The sequence below is a fragment of the Rhea americana genome, unplaced genomic scaffold (assembly GCF_003343005.1).
Source record: "Rhea americana isolate MKP2758 unplaced genomic scaffold, rheAme1 scaffold_305, whole genome shotgun sequence".
Taxonomy (NCBI): domain Eukaryota; kingdom Metazoa; phylum Chordata; class Aves; order Rheiformes; family Rheidae; genus Rhea; species Rhea americana.
The window spans coordinates 838724-861039 of NW_028186430.1; the positions used below are offsets into that span (position 1 = coordinate 838724).

Below are 22316 nucleotides of genomic sequence, written 5' to 3' on the forward strand. Positions count from 1 at the left end.
GGCCGCGTGGGCATCGCCGTGGGCGTCGCCGTGCGCCGGCGTCTCGCGCGCGGGGTGCACTTGTGCCGGTGCCRCCGGGGTCCAGGCGCGTGGGAGCGAGGGTGCCCGAGCGTCCCGTGGGTGTGAGTGTGCCGAGTTGGGCACTCGGTGTGCAGGAGCACGTGCCCACGAGTGTATCACAGGCGGGAGCGTGCATGCACTAGCACCTTGCACGCAAGCCTGCCGCAGGTGTGAGGGTGTGGGTCTGTGTGCGTGCACAGTGTCCTGGGGGTGCAAGTGCACCAGCGTGAGCACCCGTGCGGGCGAGAGCGCGTGTGCAAACGTCCCCGGGTGCGAGCGCACAGGCAGGAGCATCCTGCGCCCGAGTGCGCGGGAGCCTCGGGCCCTCTCCCTGCCCCTGGGCCAGGCCCAGCCTCGGCCCCTTCCTGCCTGCGGCCGCGCGGCCCCTCGGGGTAGGCAGCGCCCGCGCGCGGCCCCGGCTGCTTTGAGCCGCTGCGGCAACAAGCCCACAGCGTTTTCAGTGGCTCCGTAGCTGTGCTCCGTAAGAGAAAGGCTCGGACGGCTGATGCCCTGTTTGTGCCTGTGCTCGGAGCCGGGCTCTGCGGTAGCCGTCAGCTTTCCCATCGCTGGAGGAGTGAGCGTTTTTGTCCCGGAAACGGTAGCTGAGCTGCAACAGTCGGTGATGCTTGTGCAAGCTCCGCGTTGGCGGCGGTAGGAGCCCTGGGTCTTTCACGGGGAGGGCGAATGCAGATCAGAGGTGTGGGACTGGCAGCTCTGCTCCAGGTATAGAGCCCCCCAGAAGGACCTGTAGTAGCCAAGCTGAGCGCAGGAGTGAGGAGGGATGGGGCAGCTGCTGGGGATGCCCAGGGGTCCGACAGCCCGGCAGTGTCGTGCAGGGACAGGGGGTGGCAGCCTGGCCCTTGCTTTGGGTGCCTGCCACCAAATGAAGGAGGAATTACAGSGGAGCTGGAGGAAACCGTGGAGTACCAGGGCAGGAAGGGGGGAAAGCAGAGCCCAATGTTGCTCTGAAAGCTGCTGGGCTCTTTTCCAACGTAGAGGTGCCCACRGTGCAAGCCGCGTCCCCGAGCCTGGTTTGTCGTCTCGGCGAGGAGGTCAGCTGTTAGCAGTCGCTCTCACCGGTGGTGAGCCTGCGTGGCATGCCCGCCCTGCGCTGAAGAAGCAGCAGCAGAGGTACAGTCATGCTCCTCTGCCTGCCTTACTACATCCTCCCAATAAAGCGAGGGCTGGACTTGTTCTGGACTAATTTACAAATTAAACAAGCAGAAAAGGGGCTAAAATAGAATTGGGCACAAAGCCGTAAGGGAAGTGGTGTGTGCTCCAAGCASATCCTGCCTAGAGGAGTGCAAGCGGTGGGTGTCAGTGGTGGGGTACACCTGGAGAACAGGCTAGGTGACAACCATTGGGGTTGCTGTTCATGTCGTTGCAGCTGAGGGAATTGCACTTATCAGGAGCTCAGGGGAGAAAGCAGCTCTTCACCCCACTGTGTCTTAGCTGCTCTGTTATCACCATCAGTTCCTCCTGCGCAGACAGGCACACGCTCACACGTAACRTATCTTCTTGGTGCAGGCTGTTGGCTGGTTCCTACTCTTTAGCCTGGCCAGATCCTCTGGCCAAGCTCCTTGCCGAGTTTATGTTCCAAGCTGTGATAAACAGGAGGTGAGAGGGGAGCTGTCAGGGAGACAGTGCAGGATCCAAGGGCCATGCGCTGACCAGCAAGCCCACCACGAGCRACCAATGCTGCAGTCAGGCTGTCTGCATCTCCATCCCGTGCAATCTGGGGATGGCCATGGGCAAGGCGCTGGTCGCTCCCTGCCGCCGCGCTTTTCCTTCTTCCAGGAAGGTGGTGCTGAGCAGCTGCYGTTCCTTCCCTTGGAGCAGGTGGCTTATGATTAACTGGTCTCGGTGTGCGAGGAGAGGGCGCAGCGGAGCCAGCTCCCGGGCCTCGTCCTGCGGTGTTTGCTCTCCAGTGGGGAGTTCCGGCATTGCTCTGGCTCCTCGGCATCAGGAGTGAACACGTCGCGCTCGCCTCTTCCTGAAGCCATTTCTGTCCCCCAGGGTTGTTTGCCTATCGCTACCTGTTTGCTGATGGGGTGAGGCTGGCTCATGCTTGAGCACACAGTGGGTGAGCTGGCACTTGCAGTGTGGGCGCCATGTACGGAAGTAGCCAGCTGGCTTTCCATAGTGTGTTTGCAATTGCTGTCTCACCATCAGGGTGGCTGAAATCTGTAGCTTTAAAGCTAACATCAGTTGCATTTCTGGCATGAAAACTCACCCAACTCGTTTGCTGCTGGAAGGAGCCAGTAGATGAGCTGTTCGTGTCACTTCTTAGAAAGGCACCCAGGAATTATGGCTGTGAAACAGCCACTTGGCAGCTGGTCCCCGCAGGCTGGAGTCCTTGCTCCAGGCAATGGGAGAGGGTAAAAAGCAGGTAGTGCACCTGGCACGCCACCGCTGAGCTAAGCGACCTGCAACACAGAGGGCCACGAAATGAGGGACTGYGGCTAATTCTGAGTGTTGTGGTGGTGCTGCTTAGTGTGAGCACAGCAAACTTAATTCTGGGGCTTCTTGCCACCAGTTTATGAGATATAGCACCTTTGGACAACAGTTGGCAGATGTGAGTCTTCTGTTGTCCTGTGTCAGTGAAGCTGAAGAAACATGTAGATGTATTACTCCAGTCTGTTGAGAAACTTAGTACAAAAGGTTTTCTTAACTGCTGTATAAGACTGTCCTTTTCACATTTGTTTCACTTGCAGAACTAGTAAAAGTTTCCAGTGGGGTTTGGAACCCTGTGCACAAAAAATGATGAGACCTGGTTCTGTTGTCTCTGTTACCTTTTTGTACAGCCTCTGTCAGAGGTCCGTAGAGCACAGACTGAAACCTGCAGGTTGAAGAACTGAAAAAAAGAGTATTCTGTTTTGATTCTTGTATGAGTCTGTCTTGAAAGCTTGGTTGTAAATCATGATGGTATAGTGCAAAGAAATAAACTCTTCTTTCTCCAAGTCTTGACTCACTTAGGACCAAAAAGGATCTTTGTATATTTTTTTTCCCTGCTGTGTGTTACTATGGAGTGTCTAGTGAGTGACATAAGGGTTGGTGAGCCGTGTTAAATGGCACAGGCAGTGGGGGCTTGTCCCCAAGCCTCTCTCTGTTCTCTGAGTACCACATTTCTGTCCATAGTGTCTCACTGGCAGTGCTGTGACTGTCCCAGAAACACTGCTGTTTGTATCCACTCTTGATGGAAACCTTCATGCTGTGAGTAAGAGTACAGGTGACATCAAGTGGACTCTGAAGGATGGTGAGTAACAGCCCAGAGGGTGTCTGCTTGTAGTTTAGGTCCCTGGGTTTGTCATTATCTGTGGGGGGGGGGGCGGGTTGGAAATGCACCCTCCAGCTTCGATCGTGCTGCAAGTGCTCTGAGCAGCCAGTTTCTCCAGACACTGGGGAAGCTGCCAGGTGCGTGTGCTAGCCCCAGGCCCTGCTGTTTTCAGAAGGGTCTGTTTACCATGGGCCAGACCCAMACCACCAGCAGTGGCTATTCTGGGTCTGAAATGCAAATAGGTACTGAATTGAACATGCCACCACATGACTGCAAATGGTAAATGCTGCCACGTTGTCCCTTTTTGCAGGGAGAAACTGCTGACGTATATGTTTCACTCTCTTTTTCAGATCCTATTCTGCAGGTGCCAGTTTATGTTGCAGAGTAAGTGTCATTTCCCGCTGGATGGAGTGTCCTTTGCAGTAAAGGTTGATGTTTATCAACCTTACAATGAGTGCAGAAGGCATCTGGAGATGATGGAGATTCCCTGATCAACCCAAAGATTCAAAACAAGAAAGTGGAACCTCAGAGAAATTTATCTTCTAGCCTGTGCTAGGATATCACGCGTCGTGATACAGAAATAGCTGCTTCCTCTTGCTGAACATGTAGCCTTTCTACAGACAGACCAGAAGCTCTCAGTGCAGCCGCACAAAAGTGTAGGAGAGAAATTGAGGAAAATCCCTATGTCTATTTAAAACTACAGGGGGAAACCAGGAAAACAGAGAGTTCMTTTGATGTGATGGGCAGAGGCACCAAATCTGCACAGTCTGAGGTAGATACATAGCAGCTGTGCAGGAGTTACTGTGTCGAGGCAGACCGGGAGTTCGTCTCATACTAAATCCAGTGCAAGAGATTTCCAGGAAAAGTTAAACATTGTAGTGAATCACATTGGAACAAACTGCTRGGGGGAGTTCCTTATTGCATCTCCTATTTAGCCATTGGCTGGTGCCCACAAGTAGGAGACAGCTCCCACTTCATTCTGCTTTCTCTGCCTTTTCAGACCAGCGTTTCTTCCGGACCCCAATGAYGGCAGCCTGTACATCCTGGGAGGAAAAAACAAAGAAGGCTTGATGGTCAGTGCGGCTGTGGGAAGGGCGGCCGTGCATCCTGCCCTCCACCCTGCTGGTTTCGCAGGGCTGACACGGACAGGGCAGACCTGCCGCACAGGGCAAGCCCTGGGAATTCAGATTGCTCCTGTTTGTCCTTGGCGCCTTGAAGATGTCTGCCGAGTGGGCGTGGGGCAATTATAGCTGTGTCCTTTCCTTCCCCATCACTCCAGCCTATTTTGGAGTCGGTGAAAGTAGGCAGGGAGGAGGGGACTTTCCAAGGCATATCTCTCCTYCCTCCCTGTTTCTGGAGGCTGTAAGGCTGCTGTTTGCGGAGCTGGTTCCCTGGCACTGTTACCACTCACAGGCCATCATGCCCCTCCCTTACAGAAGCTCCCGTTCACCATCCCAGAGCTGGTCCAGTCCTCACCGTGTCGCAGTTCGGACGGTGTCCTCTACACAGGTAAGAGGGACCTCTCCCTGTGGGAGAGATCAGCCACTTTGCCTGGGGCTTCTGGACSCCATGAGGTTAAATAGGGTGGTGGGTGGGGGTAATTCATGCCTGAGAGACACAAGTGGGCTCTGACCTGAAGTATGAACAGTCTAGGCCTGTGTGGAGTCTGCRGGATGGTTCTGACCTGGGGCTGTGAGGGGAAGAAGTGCTATGAGATGCAGAGAGAGAAGGGCTGAACGGGGACCTCATGGAAAAGGCCTCCTTGGAGGGAGAGATGTGAGGAGGAAGCCTGTGGGGTGACTTTCAGGAGAAGGACAGCAGGGCTGTGGAGACTTAAGGAAAAATATATTTTCGTTCCCAGGGAAGAAGCTGGACACCTGGTTCATCGTGGACCCCAAGTCAGGAGAGAGGCAGACCACTCTCTCAACAGAGGCCTGGGATGGCCTGTGCCCTTCAAGTCCCCTGCTCTACATTGGCCGTACCCGTAAGCTGGGACTCCTCCCTGTTTGTCTGTCTAGTCCCAAGAACAGAGTGCTGGGCTGTCCCGCTTGCCTTGCCGTCAAAGGAGGGTCTGCATAAATTCTGCTGCTAGTGAAAGGCTCTGCTGTCCCTTTGGAAACAGCCGGGATGGGGAGTTTGGTGTCTCCTGCAGCACGCTCTTCTCTGTCAGGTGTTGTAATACTGATGGGCTAATGCTTCCTGCAGCTGCTGTGGTTGACTCCATCCTGGGATAGATAGCAGTGTCCTCAGTGTTTGTTCTTAGTTCCCAGTTCCTGCTTTTCTAAAGACACTYGTTGCTTCTTTGATCCGTGCTGTGAACACCAGCGCAGTGACCTCGCTGCTTTTCTCTGATCCCCAGAGTATGTCATCACCATGTATGACACCAAGTCACGGGAGCTGCGCTGGAATGCTACCTACTCGGATTACTCAGCCCCACTCTACGAGGAGTTGTACCACTACAGTGAGTCGCTGCAGCCCACAGCATGCGCCGGAACACACTTCCTCCCAGGCCCCAGCACTCAGCAGAGTGGGCACTCCCACAGGGCTCAGTGGCTGGACAGGGAGATTCAGAATCAGTGCTGTACTGGGGAAAAGAGCTGCTGTGCTGGCCATGCCCACCCGAACTTGCCTGACTGGCAGAGGTGGGGACACAGCACTAGGACAAGCAGTACATATCTCAGACCTGGCCAGCCCTCCGAGGCTTGAGGATAGTCACCTGCATTCCTTGGAAGACATCCCTGGGGATGCAAAGGAGCTGCGGGATGGTGATAGGATCTTCCTCATCTGCRCTGTGGTTTCATTGAAGAGTTCACATGTGGTGCAGGCGTGTTGTCTGCCAGCAGCCCAGCAAAGAGCTCTTGCRTGAACAGAGCATCAAACAGCAGCCCTAGCCTGACTGAAGGCCACAGGACCAACATGACATGGAGAGAGGTGATAATGCCCCACAGTSAGTGCAGCTGCTTTACCTCCCTCTTTCTGTCTCTGGCTAGAAATGGCACACTTTGCCTCAAGTGGAGATGGCCTGGTGGTGACGTTGGACAAGGAAAGCGGGGAGGTCCTATGGGCACAGAACTATGGCTCTCCTGTGGTGGGCATGTATGTGTGGCATCAAGACAGCCTCCGCCGTATCCCCCACCTCAACATGGCCATGGAGACACTGCGCTACCTGACCTTCCATTCTCAGGACATCCGCCTCATCAAGTGGAACTACCAGTCAATGAAGGACTTCACCACCACCAAGACCCAGCTGCTGTATGTGTCTCGGGAGCCCTCAGACCTGGGTGGAGAGGTGGCAGCAGGCTGTGGAAGCCCTCTGGTCCCTATGGGGTAGCTTGAGGCAGGCAGCGGAGGCTGGCAGTCCTGGAACTGGGAACAGTAACTAGGGTTGGAATTTGATCTAAAACAGAGCATTTGCTTTTACAGCCATCGTAAACCTGAGAAGGGGCTATCTGGCTCAGGATGTGGGATATCAGTGGGTCCTGGTCGTGGCAACTTGTTGCATTTACGTTGCTTGCTGTTCATCCGCTCCAAAGAGCCTTAAGAATGATGCTGTTTTACTGGCATTGCAGGCCAACGCTCTATGTGGGGAAGTATGCAGCCAGCTTCTATGCCTTGATCTCCCTGGTCCATGACAGTGTGGCACTGGTGGTGAGTGTCCTCTCTGGYGCCATGAATGCTCCCCATTTCAGGGTGAGCTGATGAATGTGTTATGTTYTGACTTGTTAGTACTTCATCAACTGTCTGATCCCTTTAGCCAAGGGGAATCACGCTGGCCAGGATTGATGGCCCCACCACGGATGAYGTGACTCTGAGAGACTCTGGCGAGTGTGAGATCACACCGAGCACAGATGTCAAATACCCCCAGGGCAGCATCACTTCACTCCACAACCAGTGGCTCCTGATAGGTATGGACCCACAACAGGGCATTGCTTTCCCTACATCCTCACATTCAGAGACTGCCTAATGAGAGGGAGCCAGAGCTATGGGTGTTTTTTAGTGTGGCATGGTAACCTGCTTTGCTTAGTGGCTTTAAAAGGATTGAGGCTGTGTTTCACCCTTGAAGACTAYGATGACTCTAGTTTGGGTTTCATTCCAGCATGTCCTTGACCTTTCCCTAGAGAAGGCTATCAGCATGAGTGGGTGGGCAGGGGTGCTTTGAAATAAGGCTCACAATTGCCTGTGCTAACAAATGTGATATTGCATAATGTGTTGTGCACACAGATGGTGGATTCATTCGCTTGCTCCTTGATTGCTCTCATATGTGATGGCAGAAGATGCTATGGTGCACTGGCCTGCTTGAAAAAATCAAACTGGTCTTAGGATAGTTGTTTGGGAAGGTGCAAAGAGCAGGGCCAGGTCCTCCACTGTGTGCTAAGAGGAGACGACCTTGTTCTGTGCCATTCTCCATTGGCTACTGCTTCCCCAAGGTCCTTGTCTCCAGGGACAGAGCTCTGGAATTTTTCGTGTTTTCCATCAAAACAGACACCTCTTCTCCAAAGCTGTTAAGTGTTACTTTGGCATTGCAGARACGATCAAACTGAAGCTGTGGCCACAGATCGGTTGGCTATTCTGTCTTTTTCCTCCCACTACAGGGCATCATGAGCTGCCTCCTGTGGTCCATACTACAATGCTAAGAGCCTTTCCAGAGAATCTGAGGAAGACAACAGAAACCATCATTCCCAAAAGTTCTCCTTCCAGGGCTGTGTTTGATGATGTGAGTGCTAGAGCTCCAGGTCACTGCTCTGGAGTGAGGGGACCATGGAAAATGTTGATTTGCTGAAGGGGCCAGGTCATCTAGAGTGGGAGGATGTGTCCTAGCATCTTGGCTTGTGTGAAGAGGGAGATCCTGTGTGCAGAGCTGAAGCAGAGGAAAGCTRCTGGGAAGGAGCCCCAAGCACTAAGTGCCCCGAGGTCCCTGCTAGWGTAACCCGATGTCTGGGTGTGTGTTGCAGTATTTGACCACAAGCAGCATGGAAGACCCAGCTATCAGGAACAACGATGGGCAGTTTCAGTCAGATTCCAGCCAGGCAGAGCAAGTGGGGGTCTACCCAGAGTCCAGCAGCTGGGACATCGTGATGGCAGGAGTCAGCACAGCCCTGCTGGGTGGGGGAATCCTGTTCCTCATTCTGACGGTGAGTGATTATTCCTTCTCTCTCTGGTACCTTGGTCCTGGCTGGTAAAGAAACTGCCTGCTGCAGAAGTGCCACTGTTTGAAGGGTTGGAAATTCCCTTCGGTTCTTTTCTCATGTCTTTGTGGCACAAGCAACACTGTGAGGAGCAGCAGAGCTCCCACACTGTCTCATATATACTCATAGTCATGAACTGAAATTCTGTGCAGCTTTCTGCCCCCAGCCCTGGGTATGTAGCCGGCTGGGCAGGGAAAAAAAAGTACACGTTAGAACTGCTTGTCTAAGGTGCCAATGCCTTGGGTTCTCATCTCTGGGGATGCAAGGGACGGGACTGAGATTTTTTTGTTGTTTGTGTTCCAGAAACTGCAAAGGCGACATGAGGCACAGCAACAGCAACTGGAGAAGCAAATTCAGCTCTTGCAACAGCAACAGGAGATGCTATTCCCGGGTCGGGTCTCTGGAGAGGTTGTCCTTGCAGACCCCAAAGAGCTGGGTGTGACCCAGGGAAGTGCTTCACAGCTGTCACAAAGCTCCAGCGCATCTGCCTACCCAAAGGACCTGGTTAATGGGATGGTCAGCCAGCATCAAGCTGTCCTGGAGGCTGCTGAAGGTGTGTGCTGGTGAGAATATGAAAGGTGCATGGGATTCTCTGGCCTGTAGGCCAGAAACTCCTTACTTGTGGGAATGTCTATGTCCTTCTCCACAATTTGGAAGGGCACCTTTTAGAAAAATAAATCCAAGATTTTGAGGCATACAGAGCCTGAAAAGAGGTTGGACAGATGTTGTCATCCAAAATAGGAGCAGAAATGCCCTGCAGATAAGAGRGCTGCAACCTCAGCTGAGGGGGAGGAGATGCAAGACCTGGTGCTGGATAAGTGTGGGCTACAAAAGCAATTGCAGGAAGAACAGGGCCCAAAAAATGATCAGGTGGTAAAAGAACTGGATGTCCTTGACATAAGGCTGAAAGGTGGCTGGTGACATCAGTCTTCCTCTGCAGATGCAGGACCAAACATGACTGTGATTGGGAAAATTTCTTTTAACCCCAAGGATGTGCTGGGCCATGGAGCTGGAGGAACCTTTGTCTTCAGGTGGGTAGCATCCAGTGATGCCCTCCCTTTTGCTAAGGCCAGGCCTGGCTCAGAGAAGGAGCCACCTGGAAGGCACAATTCTAACACTAAGGCACATTCCTTCCATGGTAGGATCCGGATGGTTCAGAGGCTTTTGTGAATGGATTTCCAAGTTTCCCTTCTTAGCTYCTGGCGTTGGCAAGAGCCTTGCTAGGCTGTAAATCTGCAGGGCTGTGCTCTGCTCTAACTGGTGAGGGCTGTACATGGACACGTATACATGTACCTGTACTGCTGTCAACTCTTCGTGCAGGGGACAGTTTGATGGTCGGAATGTGGCTGTAAAGCGCCTTCTCCCTGAGTGTTTCCATCTCGTGGACCGCGAGGTCCAGCTGCTCCGCGAGTCAGATGAGCACCCTCATGTCGTACGATATTTCTGCACTGAGAAGGACAAGCAATTCCATTATATTGCCATTGAGCTCTGCTCTGCCACATTGCAGGAGGTGAGTGCAGAGCCCCTTTCCCTGCCTGRGTGCTTGCAGAGCAGGGTCATCCACATGCAGCCATCACAGGCTTGCTGTTAATTAACCCTTCATGTCTCCATCCCGATATTTGCAGGGAATCCCCAGGGGAATGTGTGCAGTTTCATCTGTCCCATTAGTGAGGTCCTAGCCTGCAATATTCTTGCAGGAGTAGAGTACTCTCTCTGCATGTATGACAGCAAGGTTGTCAGCTGCAGTTCCTGCATTTGGAGCCCTGTTTGATGTTTCTGGAGTGCCCTGYTCTGTACCTGTTTCTCCACAAGTCAGAGGGCATAGCAGTTAGATCTTGCATGGACAGGCTGCAAAATACTACTCTAAAGATGCAGAGCACATACTGGTAGTACTATTTCCTTATGAATCAAGTCCCTGTGTTTGTTCCATTCCTGATTTTCCCTTTCAGGAGGTGGCAGTGCAGCAACATGCTTTTTCGCACCACTTGGAGCAGTTCCCTGTTCCCTTCTGGGTGACCTTGGAGAGGGGAGCAGCTTCTGGTCCATCATACTGGTGCTGTACCTCAGTGAGGGGCTGGTTGACTCCCTTCCCCAGCACAAGCTGGGAAGAGACAGCGTATTGGGATTAGAAGAGTAAAACAGGAGCATTGCTGAAGCTATGCAGGTCTAAGGGTACAAGTGAGAGCAGGTTTGGAGCAGAAGGAACATCTGCGAACTGGTAGACCTGAAAGATGACAAGTTAGCTTTGGGGACACAAATGGCCTTTGAATGGGCTTGTACAGCCGAAAGGTCATTGCCTTCCAGCTCTATCAGCCTAGTGAGAGGTCTCTCTGCTGACAAGCCTTGTCTTGATGGCTTCCATAAATCAGATCTCAGTTCATACCTCTTTCTATGCTTGTCTTGTTCCAGTATGTGGAAAGCTCTGGCTTTGATCGTCGGAACTTGGACCCGGTGTCTCTCCTGCATCAGACCATGTCAGGCCTGGTACATCTGCACTCGCTAAACATCGGTAAGAGGGCAGTGTCCCCTGCTTTCATTCATATGCCTCTAGCTTGAGGCTAACATGTTCAGCTGAGCAAATTCAGCTTTAGGGAGCTCCTGTCTTCAGCCCAAGAGTTTTRTGTTGAAGAAATGGCTGCCAGGTGTGGTGGCAGCTCATGGGTTTCTGGGCTGTGGCATGCTAGGAGATGTGCAGTAGCCCTGTTACGTCATGACAGCACCAATCCTTGGTTCAGTCGTGCAGCTGCAGGGTCATGTTTGCAGGTAACATTGTGAACTGCCTCTTTCAGTTCATCGTGACCTGAAACCCTGCAATATCCTCATCTCCGTYCCGAATAGCCATGGGCAGATCCGAGCCGTTATCTCTGACTTTGGCCTGTGCAAGAAGCTTCATGGGGGACGACACAGCTTCAGCCTCCACTCTGGGATTCCTGGCACTGAGGGATGGATTGCACCTGAGTTGCTACAGGAGGCCCCAAAGGAAAACCCTGTCAGTGAGCCATGACTGGTGATGCCAGTCCTGCTTATTGTGCTTGTTAACCCTTCATTTGCAGAGTCTTCCTTACTTGCAGCAGCCTCTTGAYGTGCTACTGAAATCTGCAATTAAGACAAAAGCTCTAAGAGTAAAAGCCAGTCCAGATGCAGAACATGGGTAATCATCACCAGGATCTTTGTAGTCAGATGTTGCTTTCCTGTCCCTTGTGAGGACAGCCATTCCCAATAAAAGGCAGAGTGCAATGCCTGGTGGCATGGTCGAGTTGGAGGCAGTGTCACGTCCACTCTGACAGGCCTGCAAAAGCAGATGGATCTCAGTAAATCTGAGTGTTCCTGGGTATGTGGCTCACCAGCAACATGATCACTGGGTGCCTGGGATAGTGGCCAGRTGTGTTCAGTGCAGGTCTCCTCAGCTGGCTGTAGTATTTGGAAATTCGGGGTAAGGAGGTGGAAGAGGGCCGTGGGAACTGGCTTGCTGCAAAAGTTACTCATTCTGCTCATCTATTAAGCCCAGGGTATCCYGTTTCTGCTGGAAGCCAGTTGCTGTGCTGGAGGTTGGCAACATGCTTCATATAATTTTGTACTGAGATCAGTTTGTATGGATTTTTAAGACACTAGCAGCCCTCAGGTGTTCATCTGGCAGTGAAGTCCTGACTTCTGTCTGTGCCCTTGAAAGCCTTTTTTCTAATCAGGACCTGATGTGATAGGGCATTTCACAGATTTAGAGGGAAACAGTCCCTTCTGCAGAAAACGTGAGCAAGCAGGAGCCCTTGTGCAAACATTGATCAGCAATTTTGTATTTACCAAAGAAGACTCTAAAGTGTTGTCTCTGAGTTACTTCCTAGCTAGAGCTTCAATCAGCAGCCAAGTGTTCACGTTTCCATTCTTATATGGAAAGTGGGAAGGTAAAAAACACTTCTTCGCCCCTTGCTGTGAGGGTCCTATCTCCCTGTTTGTGTTTTGCAGACATGTGCTGTGGACATCTTCTCAGCCGGATGCATCTTCTACTAYGTGGTGTCAGGAGGAAAGCATCCATTTGGGGACAGCTTACGGCGACAGGCCAACATACTGTCAGGCACATACCAGCTGACCTGTCTGCAGGAAGATGCTCATGGTAAGGGCCCTTGCCCGCAGGCGTATGAATGCATGTGAATCCCCCAACACTGAAAGACATGGGTCTAGTAGTAATGACACAGGGTTTAGTAGTAATGACACAATGATYTGGTCCTTCTGTGACACCTGCTTTTTGCAGTTGTCAGGCTATGTTACATATGTTGACTTACTCTTGCCTTGCAATCCTCAGAAAGTAAATCAGCATCATTAATCCTGTTTGGTAGAAAAGAAGCTTAGACCAGAGTGGTGAAATGACTTCATAGAGGAAACTAGTGACAAGGTGGCTCCTCTGGATCTTTGTGCTTCAACCATAGGACCAGCCTTTCAGATGCACTACAGAGAGCACTAACACAGAACAAAATCTTTAGGGTCTTGTAGTCATTCATCCAGTCTCTGCATTTTAATCTGCATCCAGGCTTGTTGTAAATGTCTCAATCAGTTGACTTCCAYCACTCCTTTTTTAGATAATCCCATGGCTTCCTAGGCCTACTGCAACTTGCTCCATTGCACCAGTTCACGCAGAGAGAGAGGAGTTAATGGTGTGTTCTGGTAKTCAGAAATAGTACGACAAGTTTGATTTCATTTCATTGTAGCACTGCAGTCCTTGGAAATGCTGTGTGCCATGACTTGTATTAAAAGCCCTGAACCAAGATGTGTGTAGCTCCTTGTCCTTCTCAGGGAAACTAGTTCTCTATTTCATTTGTTTTGCATGTAAGACAAGGTTGTTGCAAGAGAGCTGATTGCAGCAATGATCGGCAGTGAGCCCCAGAAGCGGCCTTCAGCCCCTGTGGTCCTTATGCACCCCTTTTTCTGGAGTCAAGAGAAGCAGCTACAGTTCTTCCAGGTGAGAACCCTCCAGCCAACAGGTACTGAATTCCAGTGGGATCTAAGCATGACTGACATTGCAGAGTCTTTCTGAATCTGCAGGTGGTCTGAAAGACAAGTGCTGAAAACAGCCATATTTGGCTCAATATGCTCATTCTGAGCTAGTTTTGCAATGTGGGAGACTGCCACTTGCCCTGAGTTTGAGACCAGAGCCCTTTTTCCTTTAGAAAAACTCATTTCAAAACCTGGAAGGAGCCTCTCTCTGCAGGCTGCTGGGTTCAGTGTGGCCCGTTGGCCGCCGGCCGTTTCCGCGTGTGTTAGCCTGCCCTGGGAGCAGGCTGCGTGTCTCGCTTCCACCCTCCGCGCAGCTCTGTTCTCTGGTGGTGAGCGGGGCTGCCCGCCGGCCAGAGCCAGCACGAGTAACGCTCCCGTTCCCTGCTCTTTGGCCCGCAGGATGTCAGCGACCGCATTGAGAAGGAGCCTGCCGAGGGGCCCATAGTCTCGGCTTTGGAGGCGAGAGGGCGGTCGGTCGTGCGGGTGAACTGGAGAATGCACATCTCTCTCCCACTGCAGACTGGTAAAAGCTCAATTCCGGGCTCACCGCTGGTCCCTAGACCTGGGGTCTTGTAGCCAGAGAAACRGAGCTTTCCAGCTCTATGTCCTTTACTGGGTAAAGGCCTAAGGTGCCTTCCAGTGCCCAGGAGTCAAATAGCAGGAAGGAGAAGCTGCTGCCCCAGCCAGGGCAGGGCAGCTGGGTGAACCCCATCGCCTGGGTTTGTCCCCCCCTCTTGAACTCCCATACCYGCTTCCCCATGAGACGCTGACTCCCATCAGTGCGTATTGCCCCTGGGAGCTGTTTGCAGCTCTGACGTCCCGACGCATCGCTTCGAAGCCGCTTCTTGCGGACGCTGATTGCAGCTCTCCTGCCGTTTCCAGACTTGAGGAAGTTCCGGACATACAAGGGCGGTTCAGTGCGCGACCTCCTGAGGGCCATGAGGAACAAGGTACTGCCACCGTCCCGCACCGGGAGTCCCCTGGGCTCCAGGCACACGCAGTGCTGTCTCTGACTTCACTCTCTCTCCTGCAGAAGCATCACTACCGTGAGCTGCCCGTCGACGTGCAGGAGGCSTTGGGGTCGATCCCCGACGGCTTCGTTCAGTACTTCACCTCTCGCTTCCCCCATCTGCTGCTCCACACGCACAGAGCCATGAGGGTCTGCGCCCACGAGCGGCTCTTCCGTTCCTACTACTGCCAGGAGCCAGGAGACGATGGGAAATGAGTGGGGACGCCGCACCGGGGAGAGCGCTCACAGCAAGAGGCTGGTGCAGCCGCTCAGTGCCTGGGCATCGCAGGAATCCCTGCAGGATGGGGTCAGCCAGTGCCTGTMTCTAGTTTATCCTGTTAAAGCAGAGGCTTTTGGAGCAAGATAGAGCTTTGGCTGCCTTGCCTGCCACCCCGGCAAGGACAAGAGCCCCTCTCTCCCTGACCTGCCTGTAGCTGTAGACACTGTCTTGCATCAGCTCAACCCCCAGGGAGTTTTTCTTTGGGGCCTCTGCGTGGCCCCTTGTTGTGGCTCTCAGGGAGCCCATCTATCCATTTTTGGGGAAACAGGAACTGTGGATCAGGGCAATGTCTTCTAAAAGAAAACTGCTGCTGTCCATAATACTTAYAGTACATTAGTTCTTCCTGTACTGTGCAGACTGTCGGTGTCAGTGCAATTGCTGGAGCACAGGGCAGACCCAGCGCTTGTCAGTCATTCAGCAGCCGAGTGCTATAACTAGTCCTGTGGGCTCTCCGGCTTTGTTCTTCCCTGTGTACTGCAGTAGGCAGCTGAGGATGACATGGGAACACAGGAYTGGGAGTGATTGCCCAGTGTGCCGACAGTTAGAGGAAGCACAGTCCAAGACAAGTTATCATAGTTTGCAGTTGGGCTGTTTCATCTTGGTTCTCCTGACCCCAGGAGCAGCCATTTAGGGCTCTGCCTTGGCAAGCTCTTATTCAAATCCAATAGCCTTAAGGCTCTTGTGTCAGAGAATAAAAAAACTCTCTGCCATGGACATGCTGTTTTGATACGTCAGGAAAAAAAAAATCTGAGCGTTACAGGACTTCTCTTGAGAATAGCTGAAAGACTGTTGCAGTTTGAAGTTGGGTTGATGCCTGGAACCTGCTGGTTGTTCATCAGAAGATGCTGTGAGCTTCAGTCCCGTGGTTCCCTCCTGTGCTATGCTCCTGTGGAAGTGGCGATTTGATTGTGTTTAATACACAAATGCTAATTGAAGCACTATTTTGATAGTTTTGACACTGGATGTGGCACTTCATCCCAGGTAGGAGGCTGAAGCAAATTGGGTTTGAGGCTTTTAGCATCCAGCCTTAAGGCTTTGGACTTGCTATTTGCATCTTTCCCTGTTTGCATCAGGCCTGCTAACAGCAAAGCGCAGCCAGCCCTGGAGGCAGGCGCTGAGCCTTCCAATGCAATCCCAAAAAATGAAGTCTTTTTTTTAATCTYAGATGGGCTGAGAAAAAGGATTTCACCCTTTCAGTCACCAGCAACTTATAGTTATTTTAGGTCAGGTACCTATGTGTTAGCCAAGAACCCAAGTGGTTTGCACAGCAGAACAGCAGTTCTGCTATTTGTGAACAGTATCCTCAGGGYAGGAAGGGAGAGAAACAAGAAGGAAATCCCGTTCTCCCTCTGAGGATCCTTTTCCTCTGAACTCAGGTCTGCACCTGCTGTTCCCAAAGCATGTGCACAGCTGGAGCAACAGCAGCAGCACACTTTTCTCTCTGGCATCACCCTGGATCTGGCTTCCAGACTCCCTAGGCAACTGTTAGCTGAGTGCTGCCATGAGATAGGTTTCCCATTTTCTGTCATTCCTTTGGGTTGCAGTCAGCTTGGATGCAGGGGCTCTGCAGGCCCGTGATTCACATGAGCTGGTCCACAAGCAAAGCTCCTGCAGGTAGCCCTATGCAGCAGCTGGAGCAGAAAAGGGAAAATGCTTCTACGCAAAGGTGGGACATAAGGCCAGACATGCGCTCCAGCTGCTGCCTTACCCTGAATGCTGCCAGGCTACCACACACCTGAGAGCAGGGTTGTCTTCTGACAGAGGCAGTTGCCAGAGATGCGAGAACAAGGCAGCCTTAGTCCCCCTGCACCAAGCTACCTCTCAGCTGCTGCCCCTTCGTGATACTTCTCTCTGCAATAGCAATCATTTTGTACTGTCTTGATTCTACTTTGTGCTGGGGTGTGGGGTTCTGTTACACTGGGAACAGTCAGTTTGTACATGGTTTGTTCTGTATTGTCTAGAACACTTTATACAAAATAGTGGGAAAAAAAATAAAAAATAGAAGTGATCATGTCCTGGCAGTCAGCAATGATTGGAGAAAACCTAAACTATCTTATCCAGTTGCTGCTGAACTATCCCATTATCACCTATTAAACATGTTTGAGATTAGGGCAGAAGTGATCACTGCAGGGCTGTTGCTATAATAGAGCTTCTCAACAGTGGGAAGACAAAGATAAGTAAATGCTCCTCAGCGCACTGTTCTAACCAGTAACGGTAGGCTAATGTCTCCCGCAGTACTTTGGAAGAGCAGTAGTCCCCTTTCTCCAGCACAGGAGAAAGAATGAAACACATGTGCTACTCACAACAAATATCTAAACTTTAAAACCCCAATTCCTATTAAAATTTGCTGCTGTCTTCCTATTGCTCAGTATTAGAGGTGGAGCCAAACAGCAAATCCAGAGCTCAGCCAGGCTCTCCTAGGGCTGCTAATAGGGGCAGGCTAAAGAGAACGAAGACAGACTGGATGCTGCAGCAAACAATCTTTAATCAAGTTATGCAATATACAAAAGTTTAGGTTTTATGTAGATTAATTTCAGTATTAAAAGGCTAATTGCTCAGTCTCAATCTGGGCATGTTAAATATCTTAGCTGAATTACTACAATAAACAAAGCCCAGAGCATAAGGCAAACATGTACAAATAACTTACATGATAGTTCTGCCTTCTCCACACTCTGGAGTCTCTCATGCCCAGGAACCTCAAACAAGGTTTGTTTTGAGTCAGGCTTTTTGTTTTGGGAAGTTAGGGGAAAAAAAAAAAGGACTAAATACTTAAAAAATAAACTTTCTATTGGGAGTGGGAAGCAAAAAGTCCCCTTGGGCACCTGTCAGTAAACACAGCACCATTCCCACAGCATCAGCGACAGTACCCAGGAGCAGGAGCCCAGCTAGGTGATGAGAGGTTACAGTGCGAGCAGGGATGCTACTAGAGTCCCCCATCCACAGCTGGGGCAGTTTGGCACAGATGTCAAGTCCATCAAGATCAAGGCCTAAACAGAGGGTTTCACACGGGCTGAGCCAGACTTTGAGCTGAGGAGCTTCTCCACCATGGTGCGAGCATAGCGGAGCCGGCTGGCCAGCTCCTTGCAGCATCCATGTTCCTCGATGAGGCTCAGCTTGTACGTGCGGAAGTCCCGTTTCTCATCTATGTATGTGACAGCAGCCATGAGAGGGCACAGGATGACTTTGGTGTGGTCCTACAAGGAGAGGATGCAGAGGTGACCCTTAGCACACTGCAAACACTGAGYTTCCCTCAAGACAAACCATCTCAGCAGCTGAGGCATCTGAGCAGCACCTAGAAACATGCTAACACGGCAGCTCACCACAGCCAAGTTGAGGTAGAAAACTATTTCTTCATAGATAGCAGTAAAAGGAAACAAAGCTACCCAGTCAGCCAGCTCAAGAACCACTGCACTTAAGACCATGCAGCAGTCTTACTCCTGCTCTAGGAAATAGCCCATGCTAACATGTCTGGATGGCTTATGGACTGATAAGAGTAAGGAGCCTTCCAGTGTAGGTTCACTGGGCAAAGTTTTGACTTGGGTTACACCCTCCTGCTAAGGAGGGTGTTTGCATATAGCACTGTTTGCAGCAGAGCTGCTAGGGCAGCTAGAGCTGCAGCCCCAGGAAAGCCAGGGAATGGCATCCTCACCTGGAAGAAGTTGATCTGCACAGTGCCATTGCTGAGGTGCAGGATAATGGCACTGCGGGTCCGGAACCATGTGCAGAGGTAGGGTAAACGAGCCAGCTCATCTCCTTCCCGAGGCGTGATGTTAGCACCTGCCTTCAGTAGGTGCTCACTCATGTAGTTCCGGAAGTATTTCARTAGTGTTATCTGCAGAGAAGGAAAAACTGTTATCCAGACAGGCTGGAGATAACCTATGCTACCTGGGGACGACAGAGGCAGCTTCTGCAGTCCCAGAGCCTCCTTTTATCTTTCAGGACTTGAGGGGGTCACTGTAAGAACTTGTACAAGTTCACATATTCAGACAAAGTTAACCCTGTTGGTGATGTCTGAGGTTCACTTTGCAGGCTTTGTGAGCACGTATTTCTTTGAAGCTACTCATAAGCAAGCCTCAGCTAGCAACTAGAAGCAGTGCAAGCTGCTAGTCTCTCCTTTGGGCTGTGTTTTACCAGCCAAGAGGAAGCCTGCAGAAAGAAAGTGGCCCCAAGAAATTGATCCTCTCCCTGGAACCCACCTATGGAGGCTGGCAGAGGTCTCAGGGAGGAATGCCCACCCACCAGCAATGGCCCCTGTCCCCAAACTGACCTTCTTGTTTAGGGCAGAGGGATAAGATCTCACAGTGAAGTAGGACTCCGTGCTGTTTTGCTCAATGTACTGCAAGCTGTCCCCATCATTATACATAATAAGACGAGTGGAGTCATTGAAGAGAACTCCAACACTGTTGTCGCACAGCTGATAACCTAGTTCAAAAGGGAGCCTGTTAGACCTTCAAATAGACAGAACTGCTGACTGTGCAAAATACAGGGCAGAACTGTGTCACACAGGGGACTGCTGACAGCCAACCCATCAATCCAGAGATCCTCCTCTTTGCAGAGGTCTGGGTGGCACTTCTCTGGATTTGTTGCTCTTCCCTGTCACATCACRTGCTATAGAAGGAAGCTTTAACTACAGTACTGGGTATCATTTGCTCACTGTGGAGCAAGGCCACATCCCACGGAGCATGTAGCTGTTTTGTGCCAATAGGGGCACGGGCTTATGTTCAGTGACCGCTGCTCTGGATTCAATGCATATTTAATGTTCTTGCTGGTGGTAGTTTTAGACATCTACATGTTAGACTGCCAGATTAAAGAATCTGGCACATGCAATACCTGAATCACAGCCTCCCTCAGCTTCTTCAGAAACTGGAAAAGGCTGAAGTGCTGCTCCTATATTACTTACCTAGACCATATTTATCTGAGTAGTCCACCCATTTGCTAACCCAGAAGATAGGAATGCAGGCTGGGTCTTCAGCCTCTTCTGCCAAGAAGAGAACAGTTTATTAGAAGGCATCTAAGGCATCTTGTGCACCATAACAAACAAAGCCAAAATGAAGACAAGTAGCTACTACATCGCTTCTCTGCCTTCCAGTTTGAAGCCAAGGAGATCAGTTAGCCCCTCACTTCAAACAGTAGCAGAATGACAGAAAAGCAAGTTACCAAGAAAGGCTAGTGCACACGGCTCACCTTGTCTCACAACCACTCTCTCAGATGGCTTGGCTGAATTGACTGCAGTCAGCTGCTGTAACATGTCTGCTAAGTGACAGTCAACAGCATCTCCTAGCTCCCGCTGCCCAGCTACATCATCTTTTTCAGGCAAGCTCTCTAGTGCAGGGCTGTCTGGTCCTGGGCCAGGAAAGAAAATAGTGGAGGCATTACAAGGAAGCAGGTTTCTGAAGGCACCAGATTTACAATCAGAGCTCTAAGAAACACATTATGCACTACACAGCTAAAGCTAGTGCTGACAACCCAGAGCAGAAGCAGGGAGGAAAAGGAGGAAGAGGTTAGGGAGCACCACATTCCTCACCAACAGTCTGGATGGTGCTGGAGGCCAGGCAGGCTTCCATCCAGCACTACAGTCTACAGCCCTCAGCTCCCAGGCACTCACACTCACCTTTATTGAGGGCAGTCAGYGGCTTTCGCCCATTTAATTCAAGCCCACTGGGAGCAATTGAAAACCTAGGTGCAACGGTGAGACAGCTGGTGGGCAAGCGGTTGGGGATGTATCCTGACGTGAAGAACTCGTCATTCAGCAACTCGTCAATTGTTGGGCGTGTGGCAGGGTCAGACCTCAGCATCTTCTGGATGAGGTTAGCAGCTACAGGGTTGATGTGCTGTGAGAAAACAGGCAGAATTCACAAACAGGAAAGGTCAGGGACAAGCATGCACAAGGAGCAACGTGCACAGGATGCACAGTATGGGGGCAGCTCTGCTCAGAGCAGAGCTTCTGTGCTGCAGCAGACACACAGGATGTTGGTCTGGGGAAACAGAACAGCTTGACAGTGCCTGTGCAATCTCCTGGTAGTATTCAGAGCTTTAAGTCAACTGACTCTAGCAAGACTAAACCAACAGTGGGATGAGCAGGGGGTCCTTGCCCAGACCTCATCTGTGGCTGGACTTGAGCAAGTTAATTTATCCCATGGCCTTCTTCACATGTCAGCTGCCCAGTTCAGATTTTTGGTATGTCAGGAGGGAGGCTGCTGGCCCCTCAGTAGGAGGCTGACCCCACAGGTCCATTCCACCAGATTGAAACATCCCCTTCTTAGCATTTGGCAATGAGAGCTGTTTCACTGTTATGAAAGAGCTCATTAAGTGTCAGAAGCAGAATGGTGCAGAAGGTGACAAACCTGCTGCAGGGTTAATGAGTCCACCCACAGGAAGTGCCTTACCTTGGGGATGGTATATTCATTCTTCTTAATTCGGATGTAAGTTTCCTTTAGACAAGACGTTTCAAAAGGCGGTTTCCCTACCAGCAGGGTGTACCTGTGTGTTTAAGGACATAGAAGAGTGTCACAGTTTTGTATGAGGCAGCCAGTAGAGAGGCTACAACACTCCTAGTCCAGATGCAGCTCCATCCAGAAGTGCCAGCTGTGACTCCCTAATGCCAAGTGTGTTCCTTCTGCCAGAGAGGGCAGTACAGCAGGCAGTTACAGGTACTATTCCCAGTGCCTTCTCCCTGAGGGGGGAAGCTGGGATCTAGTACCCCCTAGAAARAGTTCTGGTTGGAAAATGAGAGCTTTTGCAAAAATTGCCTCAAGATGGCCCCCATGTGAGCAGATTAGCCTGCAAAGACACATACACCTACACACGTGCAGAGCACTAGGGAAGTTATGAGCACTGAGAAAGTTATATGCTGGCAAGCAGCTGTGCTCAGCAGACAGCATGCCCAAGGTTTCAGCTTATGCCWAAAGCCCAAGGAGACCCAGAGCATGAGACAGCCCAGCCCCACATGGKGAGTGCTCTGACTCACATGATGCAGCCAATGGACCAGATGTCCACCTCGAAGCTGTGCCCCTTCTTGCCCAGCACCTCTGGAGCAATGTAGTTCGGGGTCCCACACARGGTCTTCTTACGCTCGCCATCATACTCCACTTTGGTAGCCAGGCCAAAGTCACCTTTGAGAGATAGGGAAGACAAGAATATAAGCCAGAAGCTTCCATACCACTGACCCCAAGCTCGGGGTCCCTACCGCAGGTGGTGGGCAGCACATCACAAGCACCTACCGATCTTCACCTCCATCTCATCGCTGAGGAAGAGGTTGCCCAGCTTGAGGTCACGGTGGATGACGCGGTGGTTGTGGAGGTACTGGCAGCCCAGGATGGTCTGGCGCAGGTAGTAGCGCACCTCGGGCTCGCTCAGCGCCTTCCGCCGCTTGTGCAGCTCCAGCAGCGACTGTGGGAGGCTGTCAGCCCAGGGCATGCACCAGCCCCCAGCTGCTCCGGCCCTCCAGAGCCCCCCGCGCAGACACAGGGCCTGATCTCCCCCCGGACTCCCCCACCCAGCCCCAGGGCCGGATCCCCC

At 51.6% G+C, this 22316-nt stretch overlaps 2 protein-coding genes across 2 annotated transcripts; one reads left to right on the plus strand and one right to left on the minus strand.

Moving 5' to 3' along the window:
* Positions 1–3083: 3083 nt before the first annotated feature.
* ERN2 (endoplasmic reticulum to nucleus signaling 2) lies at positions 3084–16813 on the plus strand. The gene is made up of 22 exons (XM_085309884.1): positions 3084–3095; positions 3199–3316; positions 3688–3721; positions 4338–4410; positions 4774–4846; positions 5199–5321; positions 5697–5798; positions 6328–6589; positions 6907–6985; positions 7092–7242; positions 7930–8051; positions 8290–8469; positions 8827–9076; positions 9464–9554; positions 9844–10033; positions 10933–11032; positions 11313–11512; positions 12484–12631; positions 13347–13474; positions 13909–14032; positions 14392–14459; positions 14543–16813. Exons 1-22 carry the CDS (start codon positions 3084–3086, stop codon positions 14732–14734), a joined length of 2820 nt encoding a protein of 939 aa, XP_085166010.1. The 3' UTR covers positions 14735–16813.
* Positions 16814–17258: 445 nt separating this feature from the next.
* On the minus strand, positions 17259–22214 carry PLK1 (polo like kinase 1). Its single transcript, XM_085309885.1, has 9 exons — positions 22019–22214; positions 21766–21910; positions 21185–21278; positions 20410–20629; positions 19983–20141; positions 19699–19776; positions 19066–19220; positions 18448–18630; positions 17259–17992 (listed from the first exon to the last, which is right to left on the minus strand). Exons 1-9 carry the CDS (start codon positions 22212–22214, stop codon positions 17786–17788), a joined length of 1437 nt encoding a protein of 478 aa, XP_085166011.1. The 3' UTR covers positions 17259–17785.
* Positions 22215–22316: the final 102 nt, after the last annotated feature.